This window comes from Mastigoproctus giganteus, chromosome 10 (genome assembly GCF_048544385.1).
Source record: "Mastigoproctus giganteus isolate SK-2022 chromosome 10, ASM4854438v1, whole genome shotgun sequence".
Taxonomy (NCBI): Eukaryota; Metazoa; Arthropoda; class Arachnida; order Uropygi; family Thelyphonidae; genus Mastigoproctus; species Mastigoproctus giganteus.
In genome coordinates this window covers 34,139,526-34,166,129 of record NC_143584.1, presented here as the reverse complement: position 1 = coordinate 34,166,129, position 26,604 = coordinate 34,139,526, and the positions used below count along the sequence as shown (strand labels likewise).

General features: G+C 36.6%; 1 protein-coding gene across 5 annotated transcripts in view; it reads left to right on the top strand.

Moving 5' to 3' along the window:
* The window catches only part of Vinc (vinculin), a 336,038-nt gene that overhangs the window by 135,413 nt on the left and 174,021 nt on the right, over nucleotides 1-26,604 (top strand). For all 5 annotated transcript variants that reach the window (XM_090383807.1, XM_090383806.1, XM_090383804.1 and 2 more), the window contains exons 10-12: nucleotides 1,788-1,880; nucleotides 10,748-10,817; nucleotides 20,160-20,308. In XM_090383807.1, the coding sequence (XP_090239933.1) occupies nucleotides 1,788-1,880; nucleotides 10,748-10,817; nucleotides 20,160-20,308 (312 nt within the window). The remainder of the gene's footprint in view (nucleotides 1-1,787; nucleotides 1,881-10,747; nucleotides 10,818-20,159; nucleotides 20,309-26,604) is intronic.

Genomic DNA, 26,604 nt, shown 5'->3' with positions numbered 1-26,604 from the left:
ATGTCTCATTAGTTCATCTGACATCCATTTAGGCCTAAACCTTGAACAATATTTCTTAGTTGGTATGTAAAGCCTAGTAGCTTCCAAGATAAGTTCTTTTAATGCTTCCCATTTTGAATTTGCTATTGGTAACATCATCAGTTGGTCCCACTGTATAGAATTTAAATACTATCTCAGACCATTGTAGTCGCCTTTACGAAAGCAATAACCCTTTTCTTTACCCCCGATGGTAGTTACCTCTTTGAGTAAATCCCACTTCAGCACACTGTGATCACTGCCACCTAGTGGTTCCTCTATCTGCAGATTCTTAATGCATGAAGAATCACTACTGATAATCAAATCAAGAGTATTACTTCCTCTGGTTGCCTCCCGAACATGCTGATGTAGAAAACAATCATCCAATAAATCCACAAAAGCCTTGCTATTGTGTGAGTGACCAACCCACAAATTCCAGTTAATATCTAGGAAATTAAAATCCCCCATTATAAGACTTTCTGATTTACTGGCCCACTGTATTTCCCTGTACAGTTTCTTATTATACTCATCAGAGTCATTAGGCCTATCGCACACTCCTACTCTCAATTTTGATCTCCCAATGCCTATGTCACACCAAACTGACTCGACACTGCACTGTGCAGCGATGTCGACTGGCTTCACTTCCTTGGATTTTATGTGTTTCTTAACTAATAGCATAACCTCTCCTCCCTTCCTATCCTGTCTATTCTTTCTGTAAACGTTGTACTCCCCAAATTCCAGTTCTGCATTCCTTATATCTGTGTGACACCACGTCTCTGATATCCCAACAATATCCACCTTTGATGCTTTGAGCAATACCTCAAATTCATCAAATTTATTTACCAAACTCCTAGGATTGGTGTACAAGCAAGTATACATGCACCTGTTCTTTTTCTTAGCTACCCTAACACAACCCATGTGTTTACTTGTATCCTGCATCTTGTTTTCTAGGCTTCTGCTCATTCCAATAGAAGCAGTGCAAGAATCACTTTCACCTCTGCCAGTGGCTACTGTTAAAGTATTAGTTCTTGGATTCCCCCAAGCTAGCAGTTTTCCGACCCACCTACCTAACACTGCCTCGATAGCATCAGCAAATATTCTTGTACCCTTTCTATTTAAGTGTATCCCATCCCTGTAGAAGCAGTCCCTTCTGTATTGAAAGTAATATTGTATTAGCCTTTGAATTAATATTTTATTAGCCTTTAAATTAATATTGTATTAGCCTTTGAATTAATATTGTATTGAAAGTCATATTGTATTAGCCTTTGTGCAGAAAATGATGTTGCTTGTGCTGATGTTTATTAAAGTGGTTGGTCAATGTTTCATTTAAATTAAATGTGTTTTTAAATTTTTCAGTAAGTCATTTCATTATTGTAAAAACATTTGGTGCACCCTTTTACATAGCATTTCAGTTTATTCAGCTTTGATGATGTGCTAATCTGCTTGACATGTAAAGGATGTATATTTTGAATAGATGGCCATTGTATGTCGTTTTTGCATGTTTACTGTTGTATTTGGTAAAATTTTGTCAGTTCAGTTCAGTTCAGTGAGTGTTATAAAGTTACATCATCTTGTATTATTTATTATGGTTGTTTTTTCACTGAATTTAATAGCTATTGATGAATATTGCTATATCTGGCACCTAAAAGAAGTTATTAAAAGTTTTATTTATTTAATGTAAGTTCTAATTTCATTATTATAATCATAAAGAAAAGAGAATGTCAAAATAATTACTTGTTATAATTTTTTTTGATTGTTATTGTTCATTCTAGGGTTCAACTCCTCATGCTGTTGCCACTGCTAGAACGATTTCACACAAATTACAGGATTTAAAAAACAAAATCCAGCATGCATTAGTGAATAGGGTAAGTAATATCATATAGTAAAGTAAGTAGCAAATTACTTTGGGAATGATTTTTTTAAAATTTTAATAACGAATCAGTTACTTTGGTCATTGTCGTGCAACCTTTTTCAGCCCTGGGACCCCTTTTGATTCCATCTTTGCTAGGTGCTTCCCCCACCCACAACCATAAAATATTTTGTTTTATTCTCCTTATTTCAAAATTAATAAAAAAAAAAAAAAAAATTAAATTAAATTAAGTCTATCCACCTATGTTTGTACAGCTTCTATCACCTTACTGCTCAGAATTAGTGTGTTGGGTAAGCTTTTATCTTTTTTGTTGTGTAACTGGTGCACATAATGAGCAGGTGGGCCTTTTCACACATCCTCACAGACTTGTTTGCAGACTCCCCTTCCCAAGATCCCTCGACCACAGTTTGTGTACCACTGATTTTGTTAATCAGTATTTTATAGTGTGTTTTATGATCCTTAAATATAAATGTGGCCAATGTTGTTCAGCTGGTTCATGTGATAAAAATGTCTGATAAGTAGGGTAGTTTCTGCAGCCATTCTTCATCTTCAAAGCACTCAGAAAAATCTGGCCCACTATTTTCTTGAAAGTACTCCTGCAATTCACTTTTCAGCTCAAACACTTTGTTGAGAACTCTTCCTCTGCTAAGCCACCAGATTTCTGTATGTAGCAGCAGATTTATGTGCTCTTTGTTCAGGTTTTCACATAGTTTTTTTAAACATTCTTGAGTAAACTGGTCTTTGTTTAATAGAGTTAACCATTTTTGTAGCATCATCCAGAACTTTTTTGATTTCATCTCCAAGAGTTTTTGACACCAGCACCTATCTGTGAAGAATGCTTTCCTAAAATCCAAGTATATGATATCAAAATTATTTTTTGCATCCAGTTCCTTTGACAAGACTTCCCCTTAACAAACCATGCTGTGTCTGAACTATAATTGCAGTCTTGTCTAGTATTAGTATTTAGTATTAGTATTAGTATTTCTTTAACCAGTGACTCCATTATTTTCTTCAGAACAGAAGTTAAACTAACAAGTCTGTAATACTCTGTCGCCTTTTGATCCCCCCTTTTGAATTGGGGATACATTTGCGCATCTCCAGTCCGTGGGGGACCTCCCTTGAGTCCATGGATGCCCTCATAATCATGGCTAATGGCCTGCTTATTTCCTTTGCTGCCTCCTTTAATATAACTGAATAGATCTCGTCTACCCCAGGTGCCTTCTTTATGTTTAACTTCAGCAATTTCTCCTCCACTTTGCTCTCAGTTATTACAAAATCATTTAACTCCTTGTTAGAGTTTGATAAGCTTCTGGCCTCCACTTCCCTACAGAATTCCTCATGTGTGAATGTAGATGCAAAATACTCATTCGGTTTGTCAACTGCCTGAGAAGAATCCTCAACAATCAAACCATCGATATCAAGTGGACCAATCTGATTCATCCCCTTCCTCCTAGAGCTTATGTAAGTAGGCTCTAGAAGGATTTTTCAGTCCGAAGTGGTGGAAAAAATAAATGTAATTGACATTTGCACAAGTAAGCATAAGAATAATGTACACTGTATAGAAAGAAATGTAAAAATAGATGCAACATTTTAAAATGAAGACAATGGTGACATTTGTGTTGAATCTGCATCATTTATCATAGAATATAATCTTTTTCTAAGTTGTGCTGATCTTGCAAGTGCAATGTTTAGAAATATGTTTCCTAATAGTGTAAAAGTGGTTGTGGAGGAAAAATCACAGCAGGCAATTTTTAGTGAAATTGTACAGAAGATTGAAAGATGAGGTAGCGATGACTTTGAATAGTGTCATTTTCAGTTGTTGCTGATAGCAGTAATTATAAAATAAAGATGTTGACCTAACTCAGTGTACCACTGGGTAAGATATTAAAGTACTAGCTTGCATATGGAATTTTTTAAAAAGAATACTAAATTTATAACTTTAGCAGTACTACTAACTCCTAATGCTTACTAGTGCACGTTAAAATCAAATTTTCAAGATTTTTATTACCAAATTAACATTATGAATAATTATTGTTAATCAATAAAAACAGACAACTATTTAAAAATAAGAATTAGCAATATCCTTACAATGTGTGAATTTTAGTTTAACACATAGTTTGGCTATTACAACAGCTTTTACTAGAATGGACTGCTTGATGAAACCTGTTGATACACAATATTTTCGAAAAGTCAGCTGTATTCAAATAACTTGAGAATGCATATTATAAATGTTAGGAGTTAGTAAGGCGTCTCCGTAGCCAGGTGGGAAGGAGCAGCAGTACGTAGCACACGCTTCTTGATTAGACTGGGGTTCGAGCCTGTCACCACCAAATATGGAGGATGCGGAAAGGTCAGGGAATGACCACCGCATCTTATCCTGGAGCAATATGGCCTTAGTTGCTAATGCTCCTAAAAACCAAACAACAACAACAGGAGTTAGTACTATGATTTATACATTTAGTATATTTCTATAACACATTTGTAAATATACTAAGTATACCAGATTCTGTAATGCTGTAGAGGTTGATTATAAAGGTGTAAAAATAAGGTTCTAATTTAAATTTTCAGTGGTTAGTTTATTTAATCTGTGAATTCCCATCCCATGCCTTTTGTATTTATTCCTGATTTATATCACTTCGTTCAAATTTTTCAAAAGAATTAAGGAAAGTTAAGAAAAAAAAAAAAGAAACGTATGTCTGGTATTTAATCATATATACCAGAAGTAATAAACATAAGTGAAACTCTTCTATCCATTACACTACCAGTTCATCAGTTATTATGTTGAGTTAAATAAGTTCATGGGAGAACTAGACAAATTCTTTGGGGGGGAGTACATTTGCTACTACTGCTACTTACAGTACGTCATGCTCTGCTGGCGGCAAGTAGAATAACTCTTTGAATTGCATATAGTTGTACAGAAAGGACACATAGGTCAGGAGGGGGGGGGGATTATGCCCTTAGTTAAGAAGCATATTAAATCTAATGCAGTGCATCCAGTCGACATGGGTACCCAGTGCAGTGTTGAGTCAGTTTGATGTGACATAAGCACTGGGGAAACAAAAATGAGAGTAGGAGTGTTTTATAGGCCTAATGACTATAATGAGTATAACAAACAGCTATACAGGGAAACAGAGTGGGCTAGCAAATCAGAATGTCTTATGATGGGGGATTTTAACTTTCTGGATATTGACTGGAACTTGTGAGTTGGCCAATCAAACAGTTGCAAGATTTTTGTGGATTTATTGGATGACTATTTTCTACATCAGCATGTTACAGCCGACCGGGCTAGCCGAGTGGGTAAAGTACCTGCCCGGCAACCCAGAGGTCGCGGGTTCGATTCCCGCCTCGGGCTTGGATCAAAGTACTGCAAAAACCTTGGGAGGTGCAATATGGCCACAGAAGCCGATGCGCCAACAACTACCAAATCAAAAAAAATCAGCATGTTAGAGAGTCATCAAGAGGAAGCAATTCTCTTGATCTGTTTATCAGCAGTGATTCTTCATGCATTAAGAATCTGCAGATAAAGGAACCACTAGGTGGCAGTGATCACAGTGTGCTGATGTGAGATTACTCAAAGATGTAACTACTATCAGGGGTAAAGGGAAGGGAAGGGTTTTTTTGCTTTCGTAAAGTTGACCACAGAGGTCTCAGACAGTTTTTGAATTCTATACAGCGGAACCAAATGATGATGTAACCAACAGCAAATTCTAAATGGGAAGCATTCAAAGAATTAACCTTTGCTGCTAAACTTTTCATACCAACTAAGAAATATCAAGGTTCAAGGTTTAGGCCTAAATGGATGTCAGATGAAGTTATGGGACTCGTGGCAGAGAAGAAAAATGCATGGGATACATGTAAACTATCAGGTGACATAGAAACCTATGGTAGATATAAGCTGGTGTGAAATCAAGTGACAAAGGCGGTTAGACAGGTGAAGACAGATTATGAGAAATCCGTGGCAACATTGATCCATTTGGATGTTGTTGGTTTAACTGTTGATGATACTGCTTAAGTTGCTGACAATTTGAATAAGTATTTTGCATCTGTATTGATGCATGAGGAGTTGTATAGGAAGGGGAATGCTAGAAATTCATAATCTAACAGGGAGCTAAGTGAATTTGTGATAACTGAGAGGAATATGGAAGAGAAATTGTTCAAGCTTAACATAAAAAAAAAAGGCATTTGGGTGGTTGATGGGATCTATCCAATTATATGAAGGTATTGTATTGTATTGTATTGGTATGGTTATCTCTGGTGCAAGAACTACTTAGGCCATATTGCACCTAATTATATAAAGGGAGGCAGTAAAAGAGGTAAGAAAATATTATGAGAGTATCTTTGGAGTTAGGGGCACACTCTGTTGACTAGAGATGAATCCCCAAGTGCATCCTCAATTCACAAAGAGGAACCAAAAAGGTGACATGATTGATTACAGATCTTTTAGCTTAAACTTCTGTAACATGGAAAATAATGGAGTTTCTGGTTAAAGAAGTAATGCAGCACAGGAATGCAATTGTACTGCAGTCACAGTATGGATTTGTTAAGTCTTGTGAATTGGTTTTGTCTTACCAATCTGATTAGATACTATGATGCACTAACAAAGGAAGTGGATGCAAAATATAATCATATACATGGATTTCAGGAAAACGTTTGATACTGTTGCATATAAGACTTGTACAAATTGGAGCAGTGTAGCATTAAGGGCCAGTTATTGCTCTAGATAAAGGGATGGTTGAGTGGGAGAAGACAGAGAGTGGTAATTAATGGACACTTTTCTTCATAGACTAATGTTATTGGTGGAGTTCCCTAGGGTTTTGTGTTGGGCCCATTGTTGTTTTCTATATTTATCAGGGATATTGATGAAGGCATATAAGACTTAATGCCCAAGTTTGCCGATGATACAGAAGTTTGTGATGTGGTTAATGACTGTATGCTACTGCAACAGGATCTAGAAAAGTTGGGCCTATGGGCTTAAAAATGCCAATTAAAGTTTAATATTGACAAATGCAAAGTACTGCCCATGGGTATCAGTAACCCCAGAGTAATATACCAACTGTATGATACTACACTCAGGGTAGTGGAAAATATAAAAGACCTGGGGTAATCGTGTAGTCGGATATGAAGTTTTCTGAGCAATGCAGACAGGTTGCCAGGACATCTCATGGCTTTTGTCAATGATGTACAGGAACTTTGCTAGCAGGGATAAGGGGGTGATTATCCCCTTGTATAGGGCAATGGTCAAGCCACACCTTGAGGTGTGGCTTGAGGTATACAGGTCTGGAGGCCTCATTTTAGGAAGGATGTAGAGCTGCCAGAACAGGTGCAGATAAGAGCAATGATATTGGTGAAGAGAATGAAAGGGTGGTCTCACCAAGAAAACTTCAATTCTGCAGCAAATTGCAGTGTCTGGAGTCTAGACACCTGTGAGGTGATCTTATTTGAATGGATTGAGCAAACTCATTGCTGATGGCATTCTTCCTCTTGTTCATGACTACACACATGCACGGGATATAAATTCAAATGATATTGATGAAGACATATCAGGCTTATTGTCCAATTTTGCCGATGATACAAAGGTTTGTGATGTGGTTAATTATAGGAATGTATTTGCGGATGCATGTGTTGAGGTTTGCCTTCAGCCAGTGGATGGCTGATTGTTGGAACAAACTTCCATCTACATCATCTGATGTATGGAAGCAGGTAGTTGGAATAAATTTAAGGAAGGACTAGGCAAATTATTGGAGGGGATTCACAGGTGACGTGGGAAGATTTTTTTTTTTTTTATTGGGTGTTGCTTTATAGGTTTTGCTCTCTTGCATAATATGCTACTACTAATAATAATACTAATAATTTGTTAAATAATTCAAGTAGGATTTTAGGCCTTAGAGAGTGAAATTCTTTAATGAAAATGTTACCAGTAAGGTGGACACTTGTTGGTGAAAATTTTAAAAAATAGAGTGTGGCTCTTCCATTCTCTTCTGCACAAAAGGAGGAGCTTTAACAGATGAAGAAAATTAAGATTTATATGCATGATTTCATGGTGAGTAGGTGAGTTTGATGAGATGTCATCAGTGGGGAGGAGTCCTGTCTAAAATAGAATTTTTAGTTTGTCCAATTCAAGATCTCACTGCTATCAGAAGAAAATGAATTGAGGATATCACCAGGTATAATTGTTGTGGCTCTTCCATTCTCTTCTGCACAAAAGGAGGAGCTTTAACAGATGAAGAAAATTAAGATTTATATGCATGATTTCATGGTGAGTAGGTGAGTTTGATGAGATGTCATCAGTGGGGAGGAGTCCTGTCTAAAATAGAATTTTTAGTTTGTCCAATTCAAGATCTCACTGCTATCAGAAGAAAATGAATTGAGGATATCACCAGGTATAATTGTATTTTTTGATAATTTATGTCATGTCCCATGGGTTATCATTGCTTGAAGCGCTGACAAGTGATTTCCAAGACTGAAGGTTACTCTCTCTCTCTCGTAAATTAACTTAAATCATTTTCTTTTGATTCATATTCTTGATGTGACTTTTCAGTCTTTGTTCAAGTTCATGGGCAACCTCTGTTCAAGAAAAGGCATGCCAGCCCTGCCTTTTCTTTTGATATTCCCTTCTGGCTTTATGTATTGGTCCTGGGTTATGGTAAATGCTCTGTGACCACCATGAAATACAGCTTACTTTTAGTTTTTTCTTCCATGTTTATTTTGAGATAGCAGTCAGAATGCTGTTTTGTATGCATAGAGCAAGCTGTTCAGTAGAAAAAGCAGAGAGGGTGTTCTAGTTCATCTGTGGGTAAGTCAGAAAGAATGAAATAGTCAAAACAATTCTAGCATCTATTTTTTAAGAAGTAATAAATAAATCTGAGGAGGATGCAGAGAGGTTGTACAAGGTCCTAAGGGAAAGGGGATGGAGCAGTGACCGCATGTAAAGTCAGTTTGTACAGTCAAGTTCAAGATAAAAGCGATGATATGTGTAGTGGCAAGGAAGCGATCAATATTTTATTCTCCAAGAGTTTTAAAATGGCGATGATTGATTTGGTATATTGAGAATTGTCAAATAGCGGGAAAAGATTAGATCTTAAAGAAGAACACTTCTAGAATCAGTAGTGAATGGACCTATATCTGAAATTAGATTTTGAGTTGAGCCCATGAGTATTAATAAAGGAACAGGTCTTAAAACGTTAAGTGCATTTTCATGATAATGAGAAGACATTATGCCTGAAGGAGGAGGACAGTAAAGTGAAATGATGTTAAACAAATGCTTTAAGCCAGAAATTTGAGCACATATAGAAAACTGTGATGAGACCTGGGATAAGAAGAATGTCCCAATTGCTAATGAAATTTATAATTGCTATCTTTGGATCAGGCTATAGAACTGCAGTCAGATATGAAGTTTTCTAAGCAATGCAGACAGGCGGCAAGGGTAGCTCATGGGGGTCTTGTCAATGATATATAGAAATTGTCTAGCAGGGATAAGGAGGTGATTATCCCCTTGTAATAAGACAATGGTCAGGACACACCTTGAGTACTGCATACAGATCTGGAGGCTTCATTTTAGGAAAGATGTTGAGCTGCTAGAATGAGTACAGAGGAGGGCACAACGAGATTAGTGAGGGGAACAAAGGGTTGCTGCTACCAACATAGGCTTAAGTTCTGCAAATTGCAGCTTCTGGTGACTAGGCACCTGTGAGGAGATCTGATTTAGGTGTATAAGGCCTTGAAGGGTTTGATAAACTCACTGCTGATGAAATTATTCTTGCTCAGATTCCGCACCTGAGGGGGCATAAATTCAAATTGAGGAAAGGCAGTTGTAGAATGTGTGGAAATTTGCCTTTAGCCAGCGAGTGGTTGATTGCTGGAATAAATGGATTGTGGAAGTTGACAGCTTAAATAAATTTAAGGCTGAACTAGACAAACTTTTGGAACAAATGGATAGGTGAAATGGGAAGTGTTTTTTTTTTTTTTTTTTTTGCTGATACTATATAAGCTTGCTTTCTTGCATCATATGCCTCTGCAAATGCTAATACTAACATTGGAAGAAAGAGCATTTCCTTTGGTAGGTAATTTGATTTTTTGAGAATCTGTTTTTTATCTAAAAGAAGTAGAGGCCTCTTTTGGGGGAGGAACAATGCATGGGGACTCCCTGCATTGTTGACACCTTTCAGGTTGGGTCCATGGATGCAAGCTGTTTTTGCTATATTCTGGTTCTGCTATCAGTGTGAAACTTCAGGAACCACGATTCAATTAACCCAGACATTTTCAAATCCTCCACTCTCTAGTGTTGGTGTTCCTGAGCCCGCTGTACTTGTACCTTCTTGTTTTCTGTTGACACGAGTGAATCCTGGTATAGTTGTTGGCTCCAATACTCTATCCATGGCAAGGTATGAGTTGGGCATTCTGAAATGCCTCTTTGGTTATTGCCATTGTTTTCCTGGGTTTTTATTTGATTATAACCTTTCTGTAACCCTGCCCAAGTCTTATCAGCCTCTGTTGGCCTTTGGAACGTTCTTGGCATCAAGAGCATTAAGAATTTTTGTGATATCCTTTTGTTGAAAGGTTACGGAAGGCATTGAGTAGTGTGTACTGGGTATGGTAGGAAGAGGTTTATCAAGATCATCAATAAAAGAGTTAGGAGAAAAAGTAGGATGCTAGTAAGTTGGCTTTATCTATTCATTCACTCACCATTGTATTGAAATACTCAAAAAGAGTTCTTTCAGCATAATTCTTCTGAATTATTAAGTTAAAAAATGATTTTTTCCTGAATGTTGGGGAACAAGTCACATTCTCACATTGTTATGCTTGTAATGCATATTAATGAATATATGTAATGCATATTAATGATTTTTTTAAAATTGATTACAGGTTGTTGAAGATTTTATAGACATTACTACTCCATTGAAGCATTTTACTGAGGCAGTTTTAGTACCTGAAGGTGAGTGAGATTACTTGATAGAGTATGCAGTTTTATGTATAAAGCAATTATTGAAACTTGTTGTTTAAGGTTTAATAAACAGTGCTTATTAGTGTGAAATCAGATTTATATATCCAAATCTCCTTTACATTTCAACTAAAGTGTTTTGACGTGCACAGTGTTTTTTTTTTTTTTTTTTTTTCCTTTCTTTCTCTCTCTTGCCTTAGCAACCATGACTTGCAGATGTATAATAAGGGAATAAGCATAGATCTCTTTTCAGTTAGGACAGTCTGCTGCAGTAGAATCTGGCTTTTTAAGCCAAAAATATTCTATGAGAACAGCATGTAATATCTATGTTGTTTGTCTCAAAGGGTATGACAGAAGTGGCATTATGAACTAGCCAGGTGGGGAAGTGTAATACTTTGCAATATTATAAAATTTTCTGTTATTTATAAGTGTGACTTAAGCAATCCAGAGCAAACATTAATTGCATAATTTAACATTATATGCTCCTGTCGCAATGACCTCGATCGCATAGAATATTCAAATTAATATTGATCGAGATCAGTGAGCAGTACCGTATGGTACCATGAGAATCGCTTAAATTTTAACCAGGCGGTTAGTTAAATTCACTGGGCAGTGTGCACATTCGATAGTTCCTGGGGAGAATGTTGTATAATTGTCGTGGGCATTTTAACTTCCTTTATTTAATGCTACAGTATAGAGCGAACAGAACAACATTTTTAAAAGAAGTTTTTGATTGATCATTGATGCTGCAAATCTGATGGTTTAGTGTATGATTCTTGAAAGTGCTATTCAAAAGCACGTATATTCTACTTGACCAAACCAGGGTTTCTCAATCTGGTTTCCATGAGAGATTGTGATTGAAAAAAAAAAATAAAATAAACATAATTTTTTTGAACTTCTTGCGCTGTGCAATTCTAGCGCTTGCAGTGATGGACAGTGACCGAGTAGCCCCATTAGCAATTTTGTTAGAGGTCTTTCAGCCCCGCATGGCAGTGTGCAGTAGGACTGTGTTCATTTGGTTGAGTCCATTCTCAGTTTTTGGTGCAAGATAGTTGACCGTTTGTTTGTTTGTTGTTTGGTTTTTAGGAGCATTAGCAACTAAGGCCATATTGCTCCAGGATATGCGGTGGTCATTCCCTGACCTTTCCGCATCCTCCGTATTTGGTGGTGATGGGCTCGAACCCCGGTCTAATCAAGAAGCGTGTGCTACGCACTGCTGCTCCTTCCCTCCTGGCTACGGAGGCGCCTATAGTTGACCGTTGATAACTGGTGAGTACTGTATTGCACGGAGGGGAGGATGGTAGGCTGTTGACGTCAGCCTCTCCCTCCTGAATTTCCTCCTCCAACTGCTGTTGTTGTAAACACTGCAAAACATGGATTGTGTAGGTTAGAAGTGAATTGTATTGTGAAGTTTTTGTATTTTCTGAAATTTTCTCATTTAGTTATTTATTATGCCCTTCTGTTTTATGTTTCATTAGCATTTGTGTTTTACAAACATGTCTGACAGGCCAATGTGGCAATTTTTGAAGACGAGGTGTGAGATGGAAGAGGAGGATTCTAGGCCTAGGCTTATGGACAATTCTGATAAGGCCAAATGCCTGTCCAGTTCCCCCTTAAATTTATTCAACCTATCAACTTCCACAACGACAGATGGAAGTTTGTTCCAGCAATTAACCACCCGCTGGCTAAAGGCAAATTTCCGCACATCTATTCTACATCTGTCCTTTCTTAATTTGAATTTATGCCCACTCAGGTTCGTAATCTGAACAAGTGGAAGGATCCCATCAGAATTCAGCGTGCTCAACCCATTCAAGGCCTTATACACCTCAATCAGATCACCGTGCAGGTGCCTAGTCTCCAGCCACTGCAATTTGCAGAACTTAAGCCTCTCTTGGTAAGAGGATCCCTTCATTCCCCTCACCAATCTTGTTGCCCTTCTCTGTACATGCTCAAGCAAATTTACATCCTTCCTAAAATGAGGCCTCCAGACCTGTACGCAGTACTCAAGGCATGGCCTGACCATTGCCTTATACAGAGAGACAATCACCTCCTTTTCCCTGCTAGCAAAATGGAGAGTGAGGATGGCAAATTATGTTTGCCTTATGAGTTTTTAAAATTTATGAAAAGAAAAGAAAGATCAGTTTCAAGAAAGGTAAACTAAGCTTAACTACTTTTTTTTTTTTTTTTTTCAAGAAAGGTTGGCTAAAAAATAATTTAGTTTTAAATAAAGGAAAAAACTACACTTGCACATACTATACCTCGTTAGCATCATGTATAGTAGAAATTTGTGATAAGACTAAGACTTTTAGGTCTACTGGGATAAGGTACAAAAAAATCAAGTAGAAAATTAAAAAAAAAAGGAAAAACTGAAGTTTCCTCTACCTACACTACTGACTTGCATTAAAGTTGATATCCTTTGTGGGGAGGGGGAACCACACAAAAAGAATAGGCTAATCAGTTGGCCAAAATAAACAGATCCACAGTATAATATCATTATCTGCTCAAAAGAGCATTGACAGTTATTATTGGATTATTACAACTTTATCCCTGAGACCTGAAAATTATTTAAAGGGTTCCTCCAGGGTAAAAATATTTAGAAAGGCTGGACTAAATGGTTTGACTTTAGAAATAGTCTTAGTTCTTAATGCTGTAGGATTTTTATTTCTTTGTTTTAAATCATCTTGGTTGTGTAATTAATTTTACATTAGAAGAAAATATATGATATGTTGATATGTGACAATTTAAAAAAAAAAAAGGTTCTGTGTATGTGTATTTCTCATTACTATAGAAAATTTTGTAAATTTTTGGGACATTAGTATTTACATGTGAAAATTTTAACCTTAAAAGTTTGGCATTCCCATCTGTTATCTCAACCTTTGTCTCTATCTTCAGTATGTATTTTTCAGTAAAATGCTGTTGTATTGTACCATACTGAGGATTAACTAATTTACATTGAAAATGACAATGTTGTTCAGGCTGAGAATCTTCACAAGTAAAAGAAATCATCCAGTATTTTATTTCAAAAACTAGATTTTGGAGATAGTGGAGTCAATGATAATGGCATTATTGAGCAAAAACTCTACTAGTATTGTATATTGAATATTTAAAGCATTAAAAGAAAAATGTTTTCTCTTAGACTTGGAAATGAATCCCAAGAAAGGTTCAAAATGTCGTAATTGTGCAAGACTATTGAATTCATTGGACTTCTTTAGAATGAACAAACGAAGAATTTTGCTGAATATTTATATATGGCGAGAAGTGTTGAATATTACATCTAATTTATAAACAGACCTTTCCTGTTAACGTCTTAATGTTTACATGTATTTTTATTGATTTATTTATTATTATTTTTTTCTTGAATATTTGTTTTGAACTGAGCCTTGGTTGGCAAATTATCAAGATTTTATAGGAATTTTAGAGATATGGCAAATTTGCTTTTTTAGAATTTTTCATTCTTCTCTTGAACGCTGTTTAAATTTGATTAATAAGATATGTGCCTGTACATACACACATACAGAGGATTTGTTAAAAGTATGTGTAAAAATTGTGGTAAGTGTTGCAGCATCCAAAATTGGGGGGGGGGGGGTCTTATATAAACGTCTGTTTTTGAACAGTTACAGAACTTTGGCTGTTTGAATTTAAAAAAAAAAATGGCTATGGAGTTTTGAAAAGTAAAAAATAATAATAAGCAGATGCATAGCTATATGAATAAACATTTTACTAGGTGCATGTCTGCATATTCTTAATAATTAGGCTGTATTTTCAAATTCAGACAGCCACAATTCAATAACCCATTACAACAATTGGCATATTGCTAACTGCTTAATACTCATCAAAAATATGGGTGTGGCACTCTCTTCATGCAGATATAAGTAAAAAATAGAGTAAAAATGTGCAGGATATATTTATGAAATCAAACACTAAAAATGACATTGAAAGTGATTAAAAGTGGTAAAGAAATGAAAATAAATGAATTAATCTTATTGTATATTTTGTAAAATGCTTTGAGTTTAAGTACAAGAAAATGTAGCCGACTAGGCTAGCAAAGTGGGTAAAGTGCGTGCCTGGTAACCCAAAGGTTGCAGGTTCAAATCCCGCCTTGGGCTTGGATCAGAGTAAAAAATGTAAAAACTTTGGGAGGTGCATTATGGCCACAGAAGCTGATGTGCCAACAACCAACAAAAAAAAAAAAAAAAAAAAAAAGAAAATGCAAGCTAGTTTGTCGTTAAATTTATGTGTTCTTATTTATCGCCAAAGCTATACAAATTAAATTTAAAAGAACATTATTGGAAGTAATTTTAAAATTAAAAGAGATAGTTAAGCTTGGTGCTTCTGTTCTACATCTTACTGTGGCTAAGCAATACTTTGCAGTTGGAATAATAACTGTAACAAAACACGGTTTATATATTTTTCATTGAGTAGATAAAGAAATCATGATATTAACTTATCAGAGAGGAACTGAGACTGGAAAGCTGGTCCTTTTGCATTTGTCATTTGAGACTGTCTTTCAGAGTTAAAGGAATTTGGTGCTATGGATGATTTCTCTTCTTCATATTTAATTTTTCTTCATCATTTTCTTCATAATAGTTTTAATTTTTCTTCATCTTATATTTAAACATTTTTAAAATAAAAAGTGTTTAAATATAAATGCTTAATGAAACAATATATTAATTCTATGAATACAAAGTTAAGATTATTTAATTAAAAAAAAGGGGGAAAAAAAGACAACTGCATGTAAATTTTTAACTAGGATTGTTGGTAATAGGTATTGAATAATGTTCCCATAGACTTTATTTGTTAAAACTACTGCATAAATAGAATTAGCCCTGTACTCAATCACTAGACAACCCTGCTCTTTTATGATGATATTTTGATTCTGACTTTTGCAATCATTATCAATTCTGTTAAGCAAATGGTGTGTCCCATAAACAAACAAAAACAATGTCCCATTGCCCATATTAGACTGACAAAGTGTCATCTGCAGTGATAGATAAAGGCAGTGAAAACATGATCCTTGTAAATGAACAAGTTGCTGTCAAGGAGACTGCATTGCACTATTACTATATTACATATGTTCAAGATGCAATACATTTTAAATGACAATATAGGCATAATGGAAATAACTATTAGTGATTTAGGATTTGGAAAGTGCATACTGATTGAATTCTCCATAACTTAACACAGGATGCAAAAGTTTTTTTTTTTTTTTATATGTAAACCCCAAACACGAGAGGTATTAGAACCTATAGTACTTAGTACCGTGCTTGGGTTGGAGGTTAAGAAGACGAAAGAAGATATTTGTTGACACTAGACTTGAACTTCTGTAGATTGTAATTTTCAGGAAATACGTATGAAGGAAGGTTGTTCCAGAAAACGGCAGTTGAATGAATAAATGAGGAAGATGAAAAGTTGGTTCTGTGGGTTTGAAGTTGGACAGTAAATGGATGTTGGCCGGTGGCGGCACGTGTTCGGACTGTTTTGAAAGAGAGCGGGAATTATAGAAGCCAATTCAGAAGAACAGTGCCCATGGAAATATCTGTAGAAGAGGCATGCAGCAGAAACAGTACGTCTATGAGACAGCGAGTGGACAGACTGTTAGAGATGAATCATTAATTAACCTAACTGCCCTCTTCTGAATGGAATTGAGAAGCCTGAGAGAGGTTTTGGGGACAGCACCCCAGATGTGGGAACAATATTCCATGGAAGAGCGGATTTGTGATTTGTAAAGAGTGAACAACTGTTTGGAAGAAAAGTAACGCCAAGAGCAAAAGAGAAAACCAAGTTTTTTAGATGCAGAGGAAGCAATATTTGTAATGTGCTTGTGCCAAGAGAGATTAGAAGTTAGAGTAATCGCCAAAGAGATATATCAACTTACCTAGAAATTGGAGTGTCACCAAAGATAAGTATAGGAGCAGAAGAATCTTTTTTGCGAGATATAAGACAAGACTGAGTTTTAGAAGGATTGAAATCAACTAAGTTGTCTTTGCCCCACTGGAGATCGGCATTTAAGGAATTGGTAGCAGATTTTCGAGAAGTTGAAGCTGATTGAGCAGGACTAGCTTTCTCAAAATGGGAAGTGGAATGCAATGTGCTATCATCAGCAAAACTATGGATAGGATTTCCAGTCAGTGGAAGAAGGTCATTAATATACAATAGGAAAAGAGTAGGGGAAAAAACTGAACCTTGGGGGACACCGACATTAGTGGAGAAGTTAGAAGACAGAGAGCCATCTACTATCACCCTCAGTGAGGGATCAGAGAGAAAACTGGATAACTAATTACAAACAACAGTTGCCAAACCATAAGATGGAAGCTTGTTTATAAGACCTTTATGCCAAACATGATTGAAAGCCTTTGAGATGTCAAGAGCAACTGCTTGTGTTTCACTGAACTTTTCCATTGAATTAGTCCATAAATGGGTAACATAAGTCAGAATATCACCAGTGGATCGACACTGACGGAATCCATATTGGCAATCATTGATCAGACAAAAGGTTTCTAGATAGTTTAAGAGTTTAATTGATTTCTCCATTACTTTAGAAAGAGTAGAAGTAATTGCAATGGGACGATAATTGGATGGGAGAGATTTGTCACCCTTTTTAGGAACTGGCTGGATATGAGCAAATTTCCAAGCAGAAGGAAAAACACCTTTGAAATAAGAAAGTGAAAAAAGGTGGCAAAGAACAGGAGTTTAGTTCAGGAGCACAGGTTTGGAGAACAAGTGGAGAAATACCATCGGGACCTGGAGCTTTCTTAGCATCAAGATTCATCGAAATCCTTCTGACATCCTTTTGACGGAAGACCGCAGTAGGCATTGAATGGAGCGTGTTGGGAATGGTGGAAGGTGTTTTACCAAGATCATTCATACATGATTTGGAAGAAAAATGGGATGCTAGCCGGTCAGTTTTATCCACGGCTGAAGTGATAGCAGAACCATCTGGTTTGGACAGAGGTGGGAGCATAGATGGGCAAAAGTTGCGGCCAATAGCTTTGGCAAGAGACCAGTATGCTCGGCTACCATTAGGGCAAGAAGCAAGTTTTCTACTCTTAGCCTGTTCAAACTCTAGTTTGGACTGATTAATAACTGCTTTACAATTGTTGCGAGCTTTGGTATAGGCAGAAAATGAAACTGGAGAATTAGAAACAAGCCAATTACGATATGAAACGTTCTTCTCTTGAACAGCCTTACATTTATTGGAAAACCAAGTTTTAGATAAAGGATGAGATTTTAAAGTGGAGTGTGGGATAAAGGATTCCATTCCTGCAAGAATAATTTCACTGACACGATCTGAGCAAACGTTGACATCAGAAGTTTGAAACAGTAATCCGACCAAGGAAAAGAAGAAAAAAATCTCGCAGGTCATCCCATTTTGCATTCTTGTAATACCAAACAATATGAGGTTGGGAATAGCCATGAGATAAAGGCTCCATTGGAGAAGAGACAATCACCAAGTTGTGATCTGAAGTGCCTAAAGGACCTCTCACTTCGACCGTGTACTTAGAAGGGTTCTTTGTGAGAAAAAGATCAAGTGTGTTGGCTGTAAGGTTAGGATTGTCCGGTATTCTTGTAGGTAAATGAACAATCTGTGTAAGGTCATTAGTAATAACAAAAGCCTCAGCACCTTGACCAGCTGGGTCATTGTGACTAGAAAACGGAAGCCAGCTGGAGTTGTGAACATTAAAATCACCAATGAAAATTACCTCACTGTTAGGAAAGTTGGACTGGAGAAAGTCAAGTTGCAAAGAGAGGAAGTCAAAGAGCTCCAAGTGATTAGTGGAGTTGGGAGAACAGTAGAGACAACAGATGACTTTGACACAATGAGGTAGAGAGATTTTATGCCAGAGAAGATTGAAAAGAGGAGATTCCAAATTACCAAGTCTCTGACAGGGAATATCGGAACGGACATATGCACAAGTATCACACAGCAAATAATTTGGGCAACTGAGATGAGCAGTAGTTGAATCAACCAATAACTGAGATTCTGTCAGAAAACGTATATGGGGTTTGGCAGACTGCAAGTGGAAATGGACATTGTTGAGATTAGAATTGAGACTACGTATATTTGTGAAATGAATTAGGAAGTGTTTGGGAGGTTTAGATCTTTTCGCAGATAGGCTTACTCTATTAGCTTGACAATTCATGGTGTATTCAATAGTAAGGAAAAGTGGGTGGGAAATGCTGTATGAAGTAATGAAATTTTTGGATATGGCGTACACATGGTAAGAATATACCCAGATCCTTGACATAACGTGGCCTCGACAATGCTTCCCGCATACACACACTCGGACTCCCTCCAGTTGCTGTCTGGCAGAATAGAGGTTGCAAGATTATACACCAGCTGATCAGGAAGCCTCCTAGAGGGTTACCAATATGTTCAGTCTGGTGTACTAACTAGCAGGCTGGCCTGCGAACACTGTTTTAGAGTTGTACCCTCGAAACGTAAGGAAGATTGGATCTCGCCACGATGTTCATCTTAACCTCAAAAGTCATCAATCATACTGCATGATGGTTGGTTTGATTGGTTGGTTTTGATTTTATTGGCGCATTAGCTACTAAGGCTATAATGCGCCTGCATGATGGAAGAGATGGGGAAGGGTTGACCGGAACTTATCTCTGGAGACTAAACATGGGTTCCACCACTTCACGCCTCAGTACTGCCTGGTAACGCAGAGGGGCGGCATTCCTCCATGTGGGGTTGACTCAACTCCTCGACCCCTGCTTACTTTGGGTCACACCTGGGTGGCCACCCACTATGTGCTTGTGCATGAGGGTTATACCCAGGATTACTAACAGTCCCACCATCGTGAAGGTGCAAGCAGAGGATATGGCTGTCATAGACTGTCCGGACTTCGCCGAAATTGGGTCTACTTGACTTGAGTGTCACCCAAATATCAGTTCCATCAGCATTTTAGACTCCCAGGTAGCAAGTACAGCTTGTCTGGCATATCTGAGAGAATGTCTGTGACAACCTCAAGGACCAAGTTAAAAGGTGTAGGTGTGCACTGATATGTTGATGAAAGTTTACTAAACTAGATTTTAGCATTTGTTTGAATGATGGCAGAAATGTGTTCAATGCAGTGTTGAGGGAAAGGAGACTATTTTCATGTTACAATGCACAGAAATTATGTTTAGAATAAATTCGTAGAAAACATGAGCAGTGTACCTATTCATTTTGAAGTTATAGATCAATTGTGCTACTTTTGAGGCAATCCTCATATGATATAATTTAAAATATGTGATTATATGAGGATATAATTAACTAAGATTTTGTTTTTAAATCAGTTGATTATTCTGTTATATTTATCCAAACAATAAATAAAACTTTATATATTTCAGGAACTCTAAATAGAGAAAAAAACTTTCAGGATAAGGCCCAACATTTGGTTAAATTTTCACAGCGTGCAGCACACACTTCTCGTAATGTGGCTACTGGGGCAGCATCAAACAAAAAGCTAGCTGAAGCCTTAATATCTGCTTCTAATCAGGTCAGTTAGTGAACACTTATTTTGTAAGAGTTTTATTATTGTTAACTGCTTATGGTCATATATTTTTAAATGACTACCCTTACTTATCACCTATACTAAAAATTTTGGTAAAGATGTGTAGATATATGACCTGTATGATGAATTTTAGCATTCTGGTGTACATAGCTGCCAACTCTTTGGGTTTATGATGAAGAATCCATCTTTCTTTTCGTTTGACCCTTCTCTGTCTTACTATTGTAATATAGTTGGTGACAAAATTTCTTCATTTTTCCTGCAAAATCACTTTTTCTGTGTCTATCTCTTTTCACAAAAAATAATAAAACTATGTTAAAACTGGATTTTTTGTTTAAATTTGCATATTTTTACTAATTTTCATAAAAAATTTGGCTATAATTTGTGCTGTGGTGCTCTATGTTGCAAAATAGAAATGTACAATTATAGCATTGTTCTCTGTTATACAATCATTTGGCCGCAGGTGGCAAGTGAATTCAAGGTCAAGTGTTTCCAGTCCAAATTATCAATAAAAGTTTGTTTTAATTTATATTGTTCTGTATCAGCAGTTCATTTATAAACTAGTTCTACACTTGGAAAGTCACAAGTAAGAACAGAGAAAGGAGGTTTACCTTTCTTTTTTATTACATATATTACTTTCTTTACTAACCAACTAACTCTTCTAACCATTTGGCCTCCTAGCGGTACTGCTCCTGCCTCCCTGTGGTGGGTCGGAGACCTGGGAGGGAAAGTTAACTCCCCAGGGCAAAGGAGCTAACCATGAATTATGACGACTATCCAACACTTGAGCAGCCTAGGCACTCATCTAGCACTGTCAGCGATGCCGACCATAAAATTGACTATGAGACAACAAAGTCAAAACGACTGCATAAGGACACAGAATAATGGGAATGCCCATCATTCTTTATCTTACATTCTCTATCCAACAAATCTATGAGCATTCTATCTCCATATCTTAAACAGAATATATTGGTGGATGTACCCAGAATGGTGAGAAGACTCAGATCTTGTGAACTGTTGGTTGAAACTGCAAGTTGTACACATTCTGAGACTCTGCTGAAACTACAACATTTGGAGGACTACCTGTACAGGTCACCCCCACATGCAACATTAATACCTCCAAGGGAGTAATTGCGGAGTGAGATCTGATCAACGTAACAAAATCTAAACTGGTCCAGAAATTGAAAAACCAAAGAGTTATACAAACCAAACGCATCACGATCAGGAAAGATGGAAATCTTATTCCCGCATGCAATGTCATCCTGACATTTGATAAAAATATCTTACCATCTAGTGTCAAAGCTGGCTATCTCGGCTGAGTACAACTTTTTTATTCTGAATTCTGTAAGATGGCACAAGTGCCAAAAATTTGGCCACTTTCAAATGGCTTGTCGAAGAGATACAGTCTGTCCAAATTGTGGATCAAAAGCACATATGCAAACAGACTGCAATGCTAAAATACCATACTGTCCAAATCCAGCCTCTTCCAGATCATGTGAGCTCTCTGGAAAATAGGAGGAAAAAAATCCCAGAAATATAAGATAGAACGGAAAGTCACTTACCAAGAGGCAAAGAAACAAATTATACTCAATGCACCCATGATCACATATACAGCAGCAATGCAAAAATATCAGTCAGTGGCAATGCAGACTGAAGTCTCAGTTCCTCCAACCATATCCATTGCTGATTGGACCTGAACTATGCTCTCATCATCAATGAAACAGACTCCTGAAGAGCAAAAGGTAATAGACAGAGCTAACAATACTACTGTCACAGTTCCACCAAGTGCATTACATAGACCATCAGATATTACAAAACTGAAAACTGATTCAGTTCTAACTAAGAAGACAAATAATATCACATTAGTTAATATGAATATCGATAACAGTACAGACTCAGATGAACCTATCCTATATCTTCATGCAGATGGCATGGAGACTGGATGCCCAGTCTTTCCAAGAAGAGAGAAGGTGAAGCTCGATCGCCATAAACAGTCTGGGAATAAAAAAGAATCAGAATCATGTACCAAAACCAAATAATGCATCATATCATACAATGGAACTGTATAGGAATTTGCAGTAATGTTGATGATATCCATGAGTTAATAGGTCATTATCATCCTGTAGGCATATGCTTATAAGAGACAAATTTAACACTGCACATATCTCTCTTAATTAAAAATTTTATATGCTTTTTAGGCAAGACAGAATTATTACAAATAATGGTCACGGAGGGGTAGCCACACTCCTAGATTCATGAGTACCTTGCAGACACATTCCTTTAAAAGCCTCCATTGAAGCTGTTGCTATGCGTATAGTGATTGGTTCTTTGACTCTTGTCTCTATCTACCTACTGCCTATACCATTCATGAACTTGAAGAATTTATTCTGTAGTTGGTTGCCAACCCTTATCTGTTTATTGGGTGACTTCAATGGATACCATCCATTGTGGGGTTCTCCCAATGCAGATGGACGAGTCATTGAAATGCTTGTTGACAAAACCTAACTATGTTAAATACTGTCTCACCAACTTACAACCATCTCTCTACGGGATCAACCTCTGCAATAGATTTCTCAATCTTTCTTTCCTATTACCGAGTGGTTGGATCTTGACAATCCACTCAACAGTAATCACTTACAATTAATATGTAAAATTCAAACATTGCATTCCATAATCTCAGAAAACCACATAAAATGAAATTTTCCAAAACAGATTGGCAAAGTACACCTCCCATGTGTCCTTTGATGATCAGATCAGATCATTGAAGCCTGTCCTATCAACACAGTTACTGATCACATCACAAAACAAATACTGACAGCTGCATCTACTGTGATTCCACAATTACAGTCAACCATCCATAGAACCATAATTTATTGGTGGAACAAAAAGTGTAAGAGTGCAAAAAAAAAAAAAAAAAAAAAACACCCCGTGGAATCTGTTTCACAAACATCCTACCACCGTCAATCTTATAAACTACAAGAGCCAAGGCTTGCCACGTTAGGAAGACAGCTAAAAGAGATGCTTGGGTTCGATTTGCAAGCTCAGTTAATAAAAATACTGATACAAGACTAATATGGAAAAAATAAAACAGCTTAATGGGAAATTTCCCCCCATTATCCTCCCCACTCCTCAACTGGAATGGGTAGGAGCTTTCTACTTCTGCAGAGATTGTGAATGCTCTAGGCACTGTATTCTTACAGTTGTCTGTCTTGGCATCACATGATTCATTGTTTCAAAAGATCAAACTTTTATCCGAAAAATCCTAACTGAACTTCACAACCACATCTTCACCCTACAATTAACCACTTATGATGTTTGAATTTGAAGAAGCCATATCTAACTCAAAAAACAGTGTTGTAGGCCCTAATGGAGTATATTACATAATACTCCAACACAGATAATAAATCACTATCCTTGCTGCTGACTTTCTACAATTGCATCTTCATTGAATATTCATTTCCCAGTTCCTAGCATCACTCCTATGTACTAGCAATTCCCAAACCAGGGAAAGATCACTCTATTCCTCAACACTGTAGATCCATTTCTCTCACCAGATGCTTAAGTAAAACCCTAGAAAAAATGATAGACTGTAGATTGACATGGTATCTTGATCCCCAAAATATGATCTCTGATAATCAATTTTGTTTCAGAAAAATTTGGTCAAAGCTGAACCAGACATCAGGAATGCATTTATCTGCAATGAATATCTTGTCGTGGTATGACTTGACATAGAGAAAGCCTTTGATACCAGATAGCGTTTTGGTATCCTGAGAGATCTGCATTCCCTTGACTTGAGAGGCCACCTACCATATTTCATACAGAATTTCTTTCAACATAGGTCTTTTCAAGTTTGATATCGACAGTTCTTCTTGCAAACATATATACAAGGAGTCCCACGTGGCTCTGTTCTCAGTGCCACCTTATTTGCAATAAGAGTCAATCACATGATTAAAAATATTCCCAACACTGTGAATTCATACCTCTATGCCAATGATCTGACTGTTTCTTGCAGTTCACAGAACATGAGCTTCATTGAGCGGCAGCTACAAATCTCAATCAATAATATTCAGCTATGGACAGCACAGAATGGGTATCGACTCTTATCATCCAGATCCGGACCTATCAAATCATCCTATCTCAGTTGTGAACAGCAATCGTCCCCCTGGTCTGATTTTCAATAGTAAATTGAAAAATTGAACTTTTTTGAACATGTTAAATATCTACGGACATCTTGCCAGAAAAAAATGAACATACTCAGAGTTATTTCTTGTACATCATGGGATGCAGGTCGTTACACCTTATTTCATTTGTATAGAGCACTAATCAGATCTTGCCTTGATTGCTGTGCCCTAGTGTATAATTCTGCTAGGGAGAGCATGCTAGCATGACTTGCCCCTATTCAACATTCTTCCCTTAGGATTGCTATAGGTGCTTATAGAACATCACCAGTTTGAACTCTATATTGCATCCCATGAACTTTCTCTAAGCCTCAGGAGAAAGATGTTACTTCTTAACTATGCAACTAAAATTCAAGTTTACCTATCCACCCCATTAGACCAATACTTAATGAACCACAGTTCACAATGTACTATAGAAATAAACCCAGGACAGGTCAGCCTACTGGTATCAGATTGTAGGCATTATCACAAACTTGGAATCCAAATCTTGAAGAAGTTTTCCGATATCCAAACAATCCAGATCCTCAATGGTTCTCTGTTAAATCATCCTGTGACAGTTATTTCCTAAACTGGAGAAAGCACTCCCTTGCAAATGTTAACATACAACAGCTTCATATTGCTCACACACAAAATTATCTGTAATTTACAAAAATATATACAGATGGGTCAAAATCTGACGGCGGAGTGGGTGTTGCAGCCATCTTCTCTGATAAAACCATTTGCATATCACTTCCCACTAAATGCAGCAGCTATACAGCCGAATTATGTGCCATCAGGCTTGCACTAGAAAATATTCTCTATCTGTCTATCAAAAAAAAAAGCATGATATATATGGACTCATAGAGTGCACTTATAGCCTTACAGAATACCTCTTAACATCCACATCCTTAATAAAGTACAGGTAGTTCCCGACTTTACGGGTTAATTCGTTCCTAGCCCACGCTCGTAAAGTGAAAACTTGTAAAGTGGGAATTTATTTCCCATAGACAATGTTAAAAATAGGGGTTAGTTATGTTCTCAACAATGAAATTAGTTAGCTAATTAGTTTAAGTTTAAACATTGATTGATTTATCCAAAGAAATGAAAACATAGTCTGTAAAATCAAGTAAATTATAATTTAAAGAAATTATTTGACTTACAAATGTTAAAGAAGGTTTATTCTTCATCATCGATTAAATGCACACTCGTTGATCACTCGCTGTTGGTTTGTTGCACAAGGAGTTATCTTCAGAAATGCCTCAAGAGTCGTTTGTGTCTAAGATAATATCTTCTCTTTTCTTTATAAATTTCACGCATGCATAAGCATTTTTTAATTGCACACACAAATTGCAAGTAACTAACACGATACATGCAAACGAGATTGCAACTAACACAATTTGCGTGGAGTAACAAGTTTACAAAGCTTAAAAAAAAAAGGAATGAAGAAAAGATTCTGAAAATTTATGTTTTTTATATGATTGAAGATTGCAGTGCAGGGGAAACACATTTCACCATAATAACATAAAACCCCACACAATTCCAGTTATTGGTATTTATGCAAATGCAATAACATCGAGTTTACTACCCGTTTACAATTGATTGCACTAACAGAAAAGACCAATAAACCAGAACGTGCAAATTGTTTTTATTGTTTTATGGTAGTGACCTCCAGAAATGTGTTTTTGAAAAATATTACAAAGGCGTTCAAAATTGATTCTTATAACAAAAGGCATGATAACGATGAAAGTGTAGTGCGCTTTAATGATTTGAATTGATACTGATACAATTTACATTATAAAAATGACCTTTTAGAGAGATAAATAGCTTAGTTATATAGCAAAAATTTCAACTTCTGAGGTCTTGGAATGAATAAGTAAAAAAAACAATGTGCTATTGGGTTCACATTACGATATTTTCATGTTACGATGGTATCTCTGGAACGTATTAATATCGTAAAGCGGGGTGCACTATATTGTATAGCTACATGCGTGGTTTGAAATTCAGTTAAACACTGAATGTTTAACATTAATTTTTTGCAATCGATGTTTTAGATTTTGTTGATACTTGAAAAAAAAAAAAAAAAAAAAACTCATAAACCTGGGAACTCGTAAAGCGGGAACTGCCTGT